Genomic DNA, 14,092 nt, shown 5'->3' on the forward strand with positions numbered 1-14,092 from the left:
GGCTTAGTTGCTCTGTGGCATGTGGGATCTTCCCGGCCCAGGGCTCCAACCCGTGTCCCCTGCTTTGGTAGGCGAATTCTTTTTTTTTTTTTTTTTTCCTCTCTTTTTTGGAGGTGGGGCGGGGGGGATGAGGTCAGAGAAACTGGCAGAAACCAGGTCTCACAGAGCCTCAAGGCCATGGGAGGCTTTGGAATTTATTCTAAGTGAGATGAGTGACATTGGGGGTTTAAGCAGGGGCATGACACCATTGGACTTAGAGTTGTTGTTTTTTTTTTAAAGGGAATTCCTTTATTTTATTTATTTATTTATGTATGTATTTATGGCTGTGTTGGGTCTTCGTTTCTGTACGAGGGCTTTCTCTAGTTGTGGCAAGCGGGGGCCACTCTTCATCGCGGTGCGCGGGCCTCTCACTATCGCAGCCTCTCTTGTTGCGGAGCACAGGCTCCAGACACGCAGGCGCAGTAGTTGCTCACGGGTCTAGTTGTTCTGCGGCATGTGGGATCTTCCTAGACCAGGGCTCGAACCCGTGTCCCCTGCATTGGCAGGCAGATTCTCAACCACTGCGCCACCAGGGAAGCCCGGTAGGCGAATTCTTAACCACCGTACCACCAGGGAAGTCCAGGGGTCTCAGTAATTTTTAATCACGTACTTTTTTTGTGCAGTTATTTATTCAAAGGCTGCCTCTCCTATGGGCTCTACTGAGAGGGTAGGAACCAGGTCAGTATTTCTGATCATTGTATTTCTAAATATTTGTTGCACTTAGTAGCACAGGATTCAGCACAGTGCTTGTTTACACAAACATTTAATGTAGAGTAGCTTTTATTTATTATAATTGATGCTGTTGTTATCCAAAGCGTTCAGCAGAGTGGCACAAAATAAGCAAGCAATAATTGGTAGCTTACTAAATTTATATTTATTGTTTACCATACGTCATCGTGCCTAGCACACATCATTCACCCATAAACATCATGTTTATAATAAGAATAAATAGTACTTTATTATTCAAAATCTCTAAGTGCCTGGCACCACATTAGCAGGGGAAAGTGGCAGTTCATTCTTATTAATTATTATTATTGAGTAAAGCACTTAACACAAAGCCTGGACCCCACGGGCCCTGAAAAAATAATCTTCAGGGGGACGGTCCTCAATTCTCGGCGTCCCCCACCCGCCCCTCCCCCGGACCTGCGCAACGCCCCACCCACTGCCGTCCGGCAGCCCCGCCCCCGCGGCAAGCGCCGCGCCTGCGCACTGCCCGATAGGGGGGCTCGGCGCGCTCAGCTCTCCACCGCCCGAGCGCGCGCCGGGCCGTGGCGGCCGGCCTGCTGCGTGCGTGCGTGCGTCTCTGCGTGCGTGCGTGCGTGCCGTGCGCTCGCTGGGCACCGCGGCTTTGCCCTCGCCCTCCGCCCCTGCGCCTGCACCGCGTAGGCCGCCCCCCGGCGCGCACCCCTTAGGCGACCCCCGCCCGCGCCCCGGCTGGCCCCCCCCATTCCAAATTTAAAGGGGGCGCAGCATTCACGCCTCCCGGCCCAGGTGACCTCTCAGGGGTCTCCCCGCCGAAGGTGTTCCGCCGCCGAGGAACATGGCGAAGGTGGAGCAGGTCCTGAGCCTCGAGCCGCAACACGAGCTCAAATTCCGAGGTAAGCCCGGAGGCCCGCCGCCCCCAGCCCCCGCTCCGGCCCGCGCTCCGGAGGGCCCGGCGGCGCGGTGGTGACGTCGGCTCCCCGGCCGCGGCACCCGCCCGCCCGCCCGCGCTTCCCGGGCCGCGAGGGCCAGGCGTCCGGCGCGGGAGTCCAGGGCCTGCTCCTCCGCAGCCTCCCGCGCCTCGTCCTCAAGACAGTCGCCTCGTTGCCGCTGTGGCCGTTCCTGTCCCGAATGCGGCCTCCTCACTGAGTGTGGGCCCCGGCGGCCGCCTGTGCCGAGAAGGCTCAAGTCCTGGGTCAGAGGTCGCCTCTCGCTGGCCGGCCACCCCGCCGTGGACACCTGCGGCCGTCCCCTGTCGCGAACTGCTCGTGGCAGCTCGGCACTTACCACTCCCTGAAGGGACCACTTTACGCACTTGTGTACCATGTCTGTATGTTAGGAGGGAAGCTCCATGAGGACAGGACTTTGTCACGTCTCTGCTTTATGCCCCGCATGCCTTAGGAGCCTAATAAGAACCTGTTGAGCAAATGAACGAAAGGGACGTCCGCAGAAGTTCCCACGGGGTGCGTGGCCCAGCTTTCCTTCTCCTGCCTTTCTCGTGCCCGTTGCTCATGTCTCTGCAGCCGTGCGGGGCTGTCAGGGTGGCGAGATCTTTTTTGTCCCCGGAGGCGCCTGGGACTGGAGCCCGAGGAAGCCCAGGGGGCCACATGTGTTTGTGGCGAACCAGAGCCCCTTGAAATGTGTACCTTTATTTTTAACCTTTTCCCCCTACCTTCTCCAGCAAAATATTAGAGCCGGGGGATTTCTTCTGACTTGGTCATTCCTTCTTTCCAAAGGGACTGAGTAACTGTGTAGCAGACGTTGCTTGGCCCTTGAGAGATAAGAATGGACCACACAGACAGGACCCCTGCTCTCATGAAGCTTACGTTGTAGGGAGGGGCGACAGGCCAGCACATGAGAGTGTTTCAGGTAGTGGTAAGTGCTGTGAAGGAAATAAGACAGGCTGGCATGATGAGACTGTGCTTGCGTTGGACGGCCAGGTCACCGCTGTGTCGGCAGCACTTGTCTAGGGTAGCTGCTCGATAGATGTTTGTGGCATTGGAATGCCTGCTGGCCACAAGGCACCCCACTTTAAATGTACCGGCAGGAGGTAGTGTCCGGTAACTGACCCAAAGTTACTCAGTTGGCAAATGGCACATTTGAACCCAGATTTCAGAGTTCGCACTTTAACGGTTATGCTATCCGACCCCTGGGAAATACTCCAGTGCTGTGGCTGTCACTTAGCCTCCCAGGTTAACAATCTCCAGATTGTCACATTTGGAAGTGACTCCAAATGTATAAACAACCGAAGGTTTTCCAGTTAAAACAAACACCCCAGAAACCTAACGTGGATTATAATTCCACAACCGTGCTATAGCTTATGTGATGTCCTCATCGCCCGCCTGAGAAAGCAATCCAGATAACTCAATTGAACCTGGAGGGTGATGGTTTCCACTTGAGTTGTCTGAAGTTCTCTGCCCTGGAAGCCCGGCTTAGCTACTTCTGGGAATTGGCACGTTCATTCATTTAGTCCACAGACATTTCAGTGCCTGCTCCATGTGTCAGGTACCAGGAGAAGATGAGTCACATCACATGTAGGCCCCTGCTGTCCCTCAACCCCCCGCCCCAGAACTTCGGTGTAGGGAAGAGAGCAGATGACAGAATCAGCCAGAGCGGTGCAGTGATACAAGGTAGTCCAGAGTACTCTGAGAGCACTGAGGAGGTCAGCTCCGGAAGGAGGTGTCATTTGAGCGGAGTTTAAAGGTCGAATGGAAGCAGGTGAAAGGAAGAAATGGTTGGGGAGCCTGTCAGGTGGAGGAAATTGCATGTACAGAGGCACGAAGACTGAGATGATTGGGCTCCTTTGGGATGCCAGTAGTATTTCGGAATGACAGTGACAGAGCATTTGTTGGGGTCACGAGGCAAAGGAGGAGATGAGGCTGTCTAGTAGACAGGAGCCAGTTCGTCTAAGGCCTCCGTGCACAGGCACAGCCAGTGTCCAAGTTCATATTGTGTTGTGTCTCCTCGGCTAGTTCTTCCTTGATTGATCCCCTGCAACCTTAACCCCACCCCTAGTACATACACTCTCCTCTAAGGTGGTGTCATAGAAAGAGGCACTAATTGGAGAAAATTAAAGCTTTTGTCCCAGTTCTTTTACTTAGTGATGTTTGACCTTGGGCTGGCCACTTTGCTCCCCAAAGCCTGGGATTACTCTTTACTCCATGGGAATGGCGCTCATATCTCCCTTGCCTCGTGTAGAAAGTTTTGTTGGTATTATGGCTGTCCAGCTGCTTTGTAAATGTGCGATATTATGCAGAGATTGGTTGTATTTGCGCCACCGGTTTCACCATTTCAACTTCTTTACCTGAGAGGTATGGCAAAGAAGAGTGATCTGTCTCTGGCCCAGGGTTGACCAAAGGAATGATGGCCAAAGTCACTGGATATTTTTGCTAGGGAAGTGATCCAGAAAAGTTACGGTGTCAGATTGTTGAAGGCTGTTGGCTTGTGGCTTCAGAAGAGGTATCTGCAGGCATATGTAAACCCCCTTATGATTTGTTTGTTGGTTAGTTTTAAACTGAGGACTGAGATTGTGAAATCAGAATAGAGGCTCAGTACCCTGTTTTGCTGTATAGACAGCATTCGTTTCAGGATGCGAACTGGCACATTTCACTGGTGTCTTCCAGATGGCTTGGGGTGATGCTGCTGACTTCATACGGTTCACTCAGATGAATCAAACTCGTAGCTAACTTTGCTTAAGAAGATAATAATTAAAATGCTTGTCATCCAGAGGAAAAAAATTAGTCATCTTTTAAGTGCAGCCTAAAATGATATGGGGTTGTATATGTTGGATATATTTTCGTCTTGGGCATTTTGTGTGATTCTTTTGAAGTTAAGCATGTTGCAGAAGAAAAGAGGACACAGACTTACAGGACCTCGTTCAGTCTTACTTTTCTTTTTTTTTGGTACGCGGGCCTCTCACTGTTGTGGCCTCTCCCGCTGCGGAGCACAGGCTCCGGACGCGCAGGCTCAGCGGCCATGGCTCACGGGCCCAGCCGCTCCGCGGCATGTGGGATCCTCCCGGACCGGGGCACGAACCCGCGTCTCCTGCATCGGCAGGCGGACTCTCAACCCCTGCGCCACCAGGGAAGCCCTCGTTCAGTCTTACAGAAAGTGCCACGCTGCGCTGTGTAAGTGTCAAAAGGAGAAGGATTCCTGGCCTCCTGAAGGAAGCATGACGCTGTGACATTTGCCTTGGTGACACAGTAGGATCTGTTGGGATTGGGGACACCTTTCTGAACGAGTTAAGCACTTCTAAAACCTGTGAGATGTGTGCTTTGCGTCATTGCTCTTTCTGTTGCTCTTACCTCTTCCGAGGCCAGATCATTTTCTTTTTCACTCTGAGGTCCCACTTGTTGCCCAGCTCAATGAGAGCTTTTTCAGTGAGTCACTTTCAGGGCATTTTGTATCTCTTGTTTTTCTCCTCCCCTCCCCCTTCCATTGATTCCATCCATGGTGAGTAGTATGTCTTGTATTTTCTTGGTCATTGCCCAGGACTCTTAATCCTTCTTCACATTCCAGCATTCTCCCCCATCTCGTGATACTGTCACCTGAGAATGGTCAGTTAACCGTCCTCATGGGCTGATTAGTTAAGATTTAAACCTGCAGTGGACCCATTACTTTTGCTTTATTGTGTGACTAAACCAGTGGCCTTCTAGAAGTCTCAGGTAGTCCTGCTGTTGGTCAGTGTGGGTCACAGGTGGGGTAGCACCCCTGGATTGGTGTGGTTGATTACCACTTTGGGGTGGAAATAGGAACTTGGGTAGATAGGTTAGGGACAGTCTCTTTTGTATAAGGAAAGCGTGCTTAAAATCATTAGTTCACCCTCTTAAGTTAACGTGTAGTTTAGTAGTTAGGAAGCTAAAAAATATAACACCTTGTAGCTATAGTCTGTTCAATGCAGTAATTATCTTTCAGATGCTGATTCCAGCATTAATTCTCTCGTGTTAGCACAGCACTGATTTCCTTAACGTTTCATGATCACACAGAGCAGACTGTGTTTTACAGCACAGCAAAGTGTCAGCAGTGTGCTTAAGGTTCGTTATGGTAGTGGTTTAAATCCATCCTGAGTAGATCGTCTTCATTTATTTAATTATTAACCAGCTTGCTTATAAGAAGCAAGTGGCATTAAACTTACCAACCTTTAGTCAAACTTAAATCTTCATAGATTGTGTTATTTGTGAAGTAGAAGTTAACTTACTTTTACCCACTTATTTACTTCTCTTCTTCACAGTTAACTCCTTAAGGAAGAAATGGATAGTTCTCGGCTATGTGCTTACATGGTGATGGTTCCTTGTGTGTGGTTGTAACATGAACACAGTTTTCTTCATAATAAACCTGGTAGCTTTGCATCCAAGTGTGGATTTATTAAAATAATTAGTCTGAATTGATGCTTATTAAAGAGGTGAACTCTTAAACATTATTAACACTGTCTTTTATTTATTAAAATTATATAGCATCTTTCCTTCCAGTGCTGAAGGCAAAATACTGAGAACTTTGACCCTGTAGTATTACCACTAAGTTGCTGAAAATGAGGGGAGGAATCAAGGGAGTAAACTACATTGGTTATACTCAAATACTACCCTTAGGCTTGATTTTTAGAACCTGAAACTTGAAGTTTTACATAAGGAATTATCTCCAAGATTGCTTCATGTATCTCCCACTTGTATTTGAAAAATTTGCCGTCTGAAGGATGACCGTGGTTTGGAACAAATGAGCATAGCTTTCAGCAAGATGACAAGAAAGACCAACACAAAGAGTGCTGAGTTCCATTAGTCAAGACAAGGTTGCCATTGAGTGTCTTTAATAAAATAAAATAAAAGCCTTCTGAGCAGTTATTTTGCACTGGGGATTGTGTTCAAAACAAAGTTGCATTATGGCTTCCAGGCTTGCTTCCTCCTTTTCTATCATTCTAGGCCCCCCTCTCTAGGCTGTCATCAGCGTAGCATATCCAGGATTGCTTTGGCCCTTGTTCGGTGGATGTGCACATTCTTCGAAGTTTTTACCTGACAGACCTAGGCTGCTAGCTTTACAAAAACAACAGTTGTTTAAAGAGCTTCATTATGGGAACAAAATTACTGAACTTGACAGTCATTTTAAGACTATTTTTAAAAATACCAGTGTGGCAAAATAGTATCTCTAGAATATCTGTTTTTCAAAATGTTAAATATGTTGTTTTAACAAAAGCTGTTGATGTCTAGAAACAATGCCTTAATGTGCTTTTGGATTTTTCCCCCCTTGCATGGAAAAAAAAAATCGTTGAGAAAATGCCATAGTCCCAAGGGAAAAATCTTGAAGTGCTTTCATTTACTAATTTAGCATTAATGGCACAAAACTGTAAAGGTATAGAAATACCTTCCTAGAGTTTCCCTTCATCCTTTCAGAGGGGTTATTATCAGTTTTTGACTAGCAGGTTACTGTTTCTTTTCATCTGTGTCAAGTAGTGTCTTCAGTCAGGCTTTTGGCTGTGTTTGTGTGTGCATGCCCGTGTGGGCACCTAAAGTGTTGCTGGTGTGCACACATTCTCACAGGTACCCATGATGTGTTTGAGTTAGTATCCAGTTGGCATTTCAGTAGGGTCTTACAACCTTCGCCTATTTGGGAAGGGTGTTAGGGAAATAAATATTTTGGGGGAGAAAGAGATTGAGACTGTTTTGTCTTTTGGCTTGTACTTGAAGACAGTGTTATGGCCCCCTGGACCGTTTACCTAGATTTGAATTGCTCGTGATGTGGCTTTGTAACCTTTATGACTCTAAGTTCCTTGGGCTGTCTTTAAAGGCTGGAGGGTGCTCAAAGATTGGAGAGGAACAGAACCCCGCACCAAGGGAGCTGGGAGCAGAGGGCATATTTGTAAGGGGCTAAGCGGTGGAGGTCCACCACTTAGTAGACCCCGCAGTAGGGTGGGTCTGGAGTTAAAAGCAGTGGCCGTAGTGGAGCTGACATTCATTTTGCAATATGAGAGGAAAGAAAAGGTGAGGGAAGAATGAACGTTTCTAGAAGATAAATGCTTAATTTCCAGAAGGTAGACCACAAAGTCGAGGGACTGTGGTAGATGCTTTATGTTCTTCATCTTACTATTTAATCTGTAGCACAGTCCTGTGATGGAGTTACTCAGTGGTTAGGGAGCCTGCTCCTGGGGGAGGCCACTGTGGCACACAGTGGTGCAAGGAGGCAACGCAGGTGTGTCTGGCATCAAAAGCCCATTTCTTTCACATCGACTCTAGAATGAACTCACAAAGGGTTTCATTTTGGAGGGAGGGAGGCAGAGAATTTTTAACCATTAAGGAAGTGTTAGGAGCTGTCAGGATAATTTCTTAAGAACATTAATTAAGAATTATTATTTGTGGAATTTTTAGGAGGGATTTCTCGGCATACTTTTTAAAAAGTTCATGCTGGTGACTCCAAAGCATTCTTTGATTTACCTTGTGAATATTCAGTTTTTATAACAGGTATCATTGGTGTTTCATGATTCTGTATATTTAGAACACGTTTAACTTTCAAGTAATTTGCACATCTGCTCTGGAGTCTTTGGAAGGTAGGGTGAAACTTATAGGTAGAGATTTCACAGGTTTGCACATTTGTAAAGTGGGAATTTAGAGTTCAGAAGGGTGCTTATTAAGATATGAAGGTCTGAAATAAGTGACCTTCATAGGTGCTACCTTAAACCTTACAGGTGGGGCTACAAAGGCAGAGAAACAAATAAGTGTGAATTAACATATAACTAGAGATTTCTCAAATGTTGAAAGAGAAAAACTCAAGGTGAATATCAGAAAGTGCTGTTTTATTCTGTAGGAGGTACACTTTGGGGAGTCACCATTCCCCCAGATGATGACATCCATGCATATGAGTCAGATTGGAGAGGCTTTGGAGACGTGCATGGGTATGATGCTTGTGTGCGTGATAGATGATTGTCCGATTGAGAGTATTTGGGGTTTCTTCCTTTTCCACAGCTCATCCTTTGAGGTTTACTTCATGAACAGATGACCCCCCTCTTGTCTGACGGAGTATAGCATAACTGTGACTCAGGGCTGGTTTGGTCACCGCATCCTGAAAGCTTCCTGTGGGGCCAGGCACCGGAGTGGGGACTGGAGAGGAGTCCCGGCCCTTAGAGTTTCCAGCCTCCAGGTGGTGGGAGGATGGAGGAGAATGTGGAAATGGGACACTTACGGGCTGTCCCTCACTGGGAGCTTAGAAAAAACTGTGAATTCTGCTTTGGGGTTTGAACCTTATAACAGGAAAGGTGGGATTTGAGATCTGTGACTTGTGCTAGGCATTTTTCTGTAAGTGCTCATTCATTCTTAAAACAGGTCTAGGAAGTAGATGGTTTTCATCCTCAGGTTCATGACCTGAATTAGAGGTAGAACTGGGATTTGAACCGAGATCTGTCTGACCGCAAAGCCCATGTTGTTTATCATTACATTGGCTATATTGCTCCCCTTAAAAAGTTAGTGGGAGTGTGGCTCACTAGGAAGGCCCGGGATTTTCTTATTTATTGTGTTGTTAGGAAGATGAAAGGAGGACTGGAAATAGGACAGTGGGAATTGAGAAGAAGGAGTGAAAGAGAAACGAGATATAAAAAGGAAGGAAAGGTGCTTAATTGTCACTGTGATCTAGTAATGGCTTCTTTGTCACTGCTTCCACGCAGGGCAGAGCTGTCCTGGAACGCTAAAGTGACTGATTAAAAAAAATCTTTGTACTAATTCTGTTTTCCCCTAAGAACTTTTGTTCTAACTTGATCACTTCTGATTGTGTCATTCATGTAGGAATGTTGAAAATTATGTGCTAATGTTATCACCACATCTTTCCTTCTACCACCCACTCCCCACTCCAAGGCCTTTATTACCTCAGTGTCTGTCATCACAAACAGCGCAGGTCGATTGGGTCCTATTTTGCCTTTTAATTACATCACTCAGCAACATTTACAGTATAGTAGAAAAAAGGGAAGGAAAGGAATGGTACCTAGGTCAGTTTTCTCTTTCTCTCCATTCTTGGAGCACCCTCCAGCCTTTAGAGAACCCAAGGAACTAAGTGTTCCAAGCCACATCACAAGCAGTTCAAATCTAGGTAAACAGCCAGTAGTATCATCATCTCTATTTTAAAAATCAGAGAAACTGGGCCCAGCACTTGGTGGAATGCATAATTTGCACCTCGGGCTTTCAAGCCTCTACAGCTCGTGTGCTTTGTATTACAAAGGGAGGCTTCTGTTCTTACTCTTGCTGTCACTTAGAGAGACACTCAGCTCACCTCCCCACCCAGCTTTGATTTCCTCTTCTGTCGGATGAGGAAACTTGAAGTCAGTGCCACTTTGTGTTCCTTCCAGCTCTAGTCTTGAAAACATGTGATTAAAATTTATTTTCGCTGAAGAAGAAAGATGGAAAGCCCATGAGGGCAGAAAGTGGAGTTTGTTGTTTCTCTTAGTTTGTGTTTCCTACCGTTGCTTTGCACTAGTGGGCTCTCAGATTTTTAATTAATGAGCCCTCTTGTTCCTGTTGCAAAGCTCACTATATCCTAGTAACCTTTCTTGAGTATTCTTGGATATTCTTATCCAGTTCCAGTGTTTTCTGCATCACCTCAAACTGTACAAATTGTGTACCACTGCGTGTTTTGTTTTATCTTTTTTTTTTTTTTTTTTTTGCGGTACACGGGCCTCTCACTGCTGTGGCCTCTCCCGTTGCGGAGCACAGGCTCTGGACGCGCAGGCTCAGCGGCCATGGCTTACGGGCCCAGCCACTCCGCGGCATGTGGGATCCTCCCGGACCGGGACACGAACCCGCGTCCCCTGCATCGGCAGGCAGACTCTCAACCACTGCGCCACCAGGGAAGCCCTGCATGTTTTGTTTATGTTATCCTCTCCCTGTGCTTTATTTACTGATTGCTTTGTCTTCCATGCTATAGAATGCAAGCTCCTATAGGTTTTGTTTCTTTTGTTTTCCCCAGTGGTAACTGACAGAATATATTTTTCTTAATTGTTTTCTTCTGCTAGTAACCCCAAAGAAGTTGGACTTGGTCATCTTTTCAGTGTGTGGTTTGACCATTTGAAATAGAAGCATATACACAAGAATAAAAAGAGGGATTTGCTGAAAAACCAAAGGTCTGTCCTTGTGGAGGCTTATTTGGATTCTCATTCTGTTGGTTGAATTGATTTGTTGGCATATAAGTGTGTCCTGATGGACTGCTCTGAAAATCTAAATCCGTGCTTTTTGACCTTTTCGAAGTCAGACACTGCTTTACTAATTGGATGAAGAAAAGCCATGAATCACTCCTTGGAGGATCTGCAGATACACTCCTCATTCAAAACGTCTCATGTGATTTGGGGACAGGAGGAGCACAGTTTACTGTGGGTGCCTAGTTGACCTCTAGTTCGGAGAGTGGCGGAGGGGGAAGAAACATGAGAGGTCATCTGGTGAAGTCCAGAGAAAACTTGGTCAGTTTATTTGGGTCTCTTTATTTTATTCTTTCAAAAAATTTTTAAATGAATGCCTTTGTTGCCTTTGCCCTTCCTAGTAAGGTTGTTTCTTTTTTTTTTTTTCTCTACATGCCTGACTTTGAGCACAGTGCTTTGGCAGTTAGTCCCCTTCAGTAAATGTCTGAGTGTTGTCCCGTCTACCTTTAAAAAAGAATAACTGCTTTCTCAGTCTCGTTTGCTCTCCCTAGCTACTCCCTTCTGGAAGTAGCTTATCCTAGCAAGCCTCTGCAAATAGTCTTAATCACCATTTTCTCACCACCCATTCACTCCTAAAGTCATTGCCTGGGAACTTTATTGCTTCATTACTGCATCTGTTGTTGTATTTTTATTCTTTATCACCTGTGTACCCTCTGTAGCATTTGACACCTGTTGCCGTTGTGCTACTTGACACTCTTCCCTTCACCTTCTTTTTTTTTTTTTTTTTGCGGTTCGCGGGCCTCTCACTGTTGTGGCCTCTCCCGTTGCGGAGCCTGTGCTCCGGACGCGCAGGCTCAGCGGCCATGGCTCACGGGCCCAGCCGCTCCGCGGCATGTGGGATCCTCCCGGACCGGGGCACGAACCCGCGTCCCCTGCATCGGCAGGCGGACTCTCAACCACTGCGCCACCAGGGAAGCCCCCTTCACCTTCTTAATCACCCTCTTTTGGCTTTCTCCCACCCATCTGGCCATTTTTACCCACTCCTTATGGAGTCCTGTGGGTGAGGCTGAGGGATCCAGGTTCCCCCCTGCCTTCTTGCTCCTCTTCTCGTTGTCTCTCAGTGTCCCCACGCGTCTTCCTTTTTCCCTGTCGGGGAGCTCTTCTGCCAGTGCACTTGGCTTCTAACAGCGTTTGCGAGTGACCCCAGGCCGCCCCTGCCCATGTGGGGCTGCAGGTACTTCAAATGCAGCATGCCCCAAGATGTGTTTTTCCTCACTCCCTTTTCCTGTTTCCTCCAAATCTCCTCTTCCTGCACATACCTCCTTGAATGGTACCCACATCCACACAGTGGAGCGACTCAAACTCAGAAACCCCATGACTCAGCTCTGTCCCTTCTTCCTTGTCCCCTCTGTGGCTGCCTCGTTGTTCTCCCGGATGACTGTAAGAGTTTCTTACCTGGTTTTCCTGTCTTGAGTCCTCTTTCTTCTCTCCATACTGATGGCACTTTCAAATGTGCAAATCTCAGCTTATCTCTTGCTTTTTTTTTTTTTGAAGTTTTGAATTTTGTTTATTTTTTATACAGCAGGTTCTTATTAGTTCTCTTGCTCTCTTAAAATCTTTAAATGTCTACCCATTGCCAAAAGAAAAACTTTTAAATTGTGTAACAAGACCTGGAAAATCATTTGTGCCCTTGATCTCTCCAGCATCACCTTTCCTCATGCTTGTGCTCTGGCCTTTGGTTCTCCCTGGTTGTAGAGCTTTTGCATATGTTGTTTCCATCACTCAAGATGAGTTCATTCCTCCTCCTGTCCCACTGCTCCCTCCTGCACTTTGAGGTCATTTTCCTGACACTCCACTCACGTTGTGCCTGTCCCCTGTGCCCCTGCACGTATCGTGGTGAGTTGTGTTTGGTTACTTGCCTTCCTCCCCTGTTAACCAGCAAGGCCTTTGCCTGTTTTGGGACCATGTCTTTTATCCCTGATCCCAGTGCTTAGCATAACGCATGGCGCGAGGCACCTTCTCAGGGAGTTCACGTCCAGGTTGAGAAAGGTGAGAAGGGAAAAGGAAAAGAAACCTTAATGTGCAAAGGAATGATGAAGCCCATCAACAAGGCCTGCTGTGTGCAGCTGACCGATGTGGACATAGTGCCTTTCACTCAGAAAATAAAGATATTCTACCAAGCACTGGTCACTTTTCTCTCCTCTGCACACTTCGGTTTCGCCGCCTCCCGTCCTGGTGCAGGGCCTCAGCACCGCCTGCACCACCTCTTCACCTGGTGTGCTTCACCCCGTTCCTCTTCCATCGCTTGTGGTATCTTGCTCCACTAGTCAGCCTCTCTGTTTCTGGTGTCTCAACTTCCTGTTCTACTTGATGCTTTCCCAGTGCCTGCAAACATGCTTAAGCTTCCCCTTCCTAAAAGGAAATCACATTCCTCCAGATCTTCCCCCACTTAAGCAAATGCTTGGTCTTACATCACAGGTAAATTTTTGGAAGCAGTGAATCTCAGTGACTGGTTTACGTCTTCACTCTCCTTTCAATTCTCATTCCTTACCCCTCCACTGAAGCCCTTCTCAGTCACCAGGTTTCTCTTTGTGACTTTTGTCTTTGACTTTTCTGGTGAACTGCCCTGCCGTTTATCATCTCTTTTACTGGACGTTGACATTCCCCAAACTTCTGTCCTCAGTCTTCTCCATTTAAGCATTCTCGGGGTTGTCGCATTAACAGTCCCTTCGGCTCTCACTTCTATACAGAAAACTTGCAAATCTCCAAGCAGATCTTTTGATCTCTAGGCTATCTGCCTACCAGTCATTCCTGCCTCTCTGGTGGTCATGAAAACACCTCAGGACTTGCCATATTCCGCGCTGCATTCGCGGTTTACGCTCTCGTTCCCTGTTGAACGTATCTGCCGTATCTTGGGACTGGCCCTTGCTCCCAGAGGGGTACGCCAGAGATCCTAACCTCGTCTTTCCCCACCCCTTATCCCACACTGCTCACGTCTAGTCAGTCCATTTTCATGAACAGCGTCTCCTGCACCCCTCTGCTTCTGTTTCTGCCCACTGCCATATCCTGAGTGTAGGCCCTCTCTCTTCAGTATTATTGCCCCATGTCCTAACTCCCTGTTTCTAATGTACTCCTTACTTCCCTCACCCTTCAAGCTATCCTGGATACACTTTTCAGAGTTATTTTCTAAAAATTGAAATTGATCATGTCATTTCTTTATTTTAAAACGACGTTCGTTGGCTCCCTCAGTCC

General features: G+C 47.2%; 1 protein-coding gene across 2 annotated transcripts in view; it reads left to right on the forward strand.

Annotated features, from left to right (window-relative positions):
- Nucleotides 1-1,241: 1,241 nt before the first annotated feature.
- VAPB (VAMP associated protein B and C) overlaps nucleotides 1,242-14,092 on the forward strand; it is a 61,517-nt gene continuing 48,666 nt past the window's right edge. The window contains exon 1 of one of the 2 annotated variants that reach the window (XM_022597451.2): nucleotides 1,242-1,637. In XM_022597451.2, coding sequence (XP_022453159.1) covers nucleotides 1,580-1,637 — 58 coding nt within the window. In that variant the 5' untranslated portion in view covers nucleotides 1,242-1,579. The remainder of the gene's footprint in view (nucleotides 1,638-14,092) is intronic. The other variant, XM_022597450.2, reaches the window with a different exon arrangement.

This window comes from Delphinapterus leucas, chromosome 15 (genome assembly GCF_059928025.1).
Source record: "Delphinapterus leucas isolate spDelLeu-1000000601 "Yukka" chromosome 15, BTC_Dleu_Yukka2, whole genome shotgun sequence".
NCBI classification, from domain to species: Eukaryota; Metazoa; Chordata; class Mammalia; order Artiodactyla; family Monodontidae; genus Delphinapterus; species Delphinapterus leucas.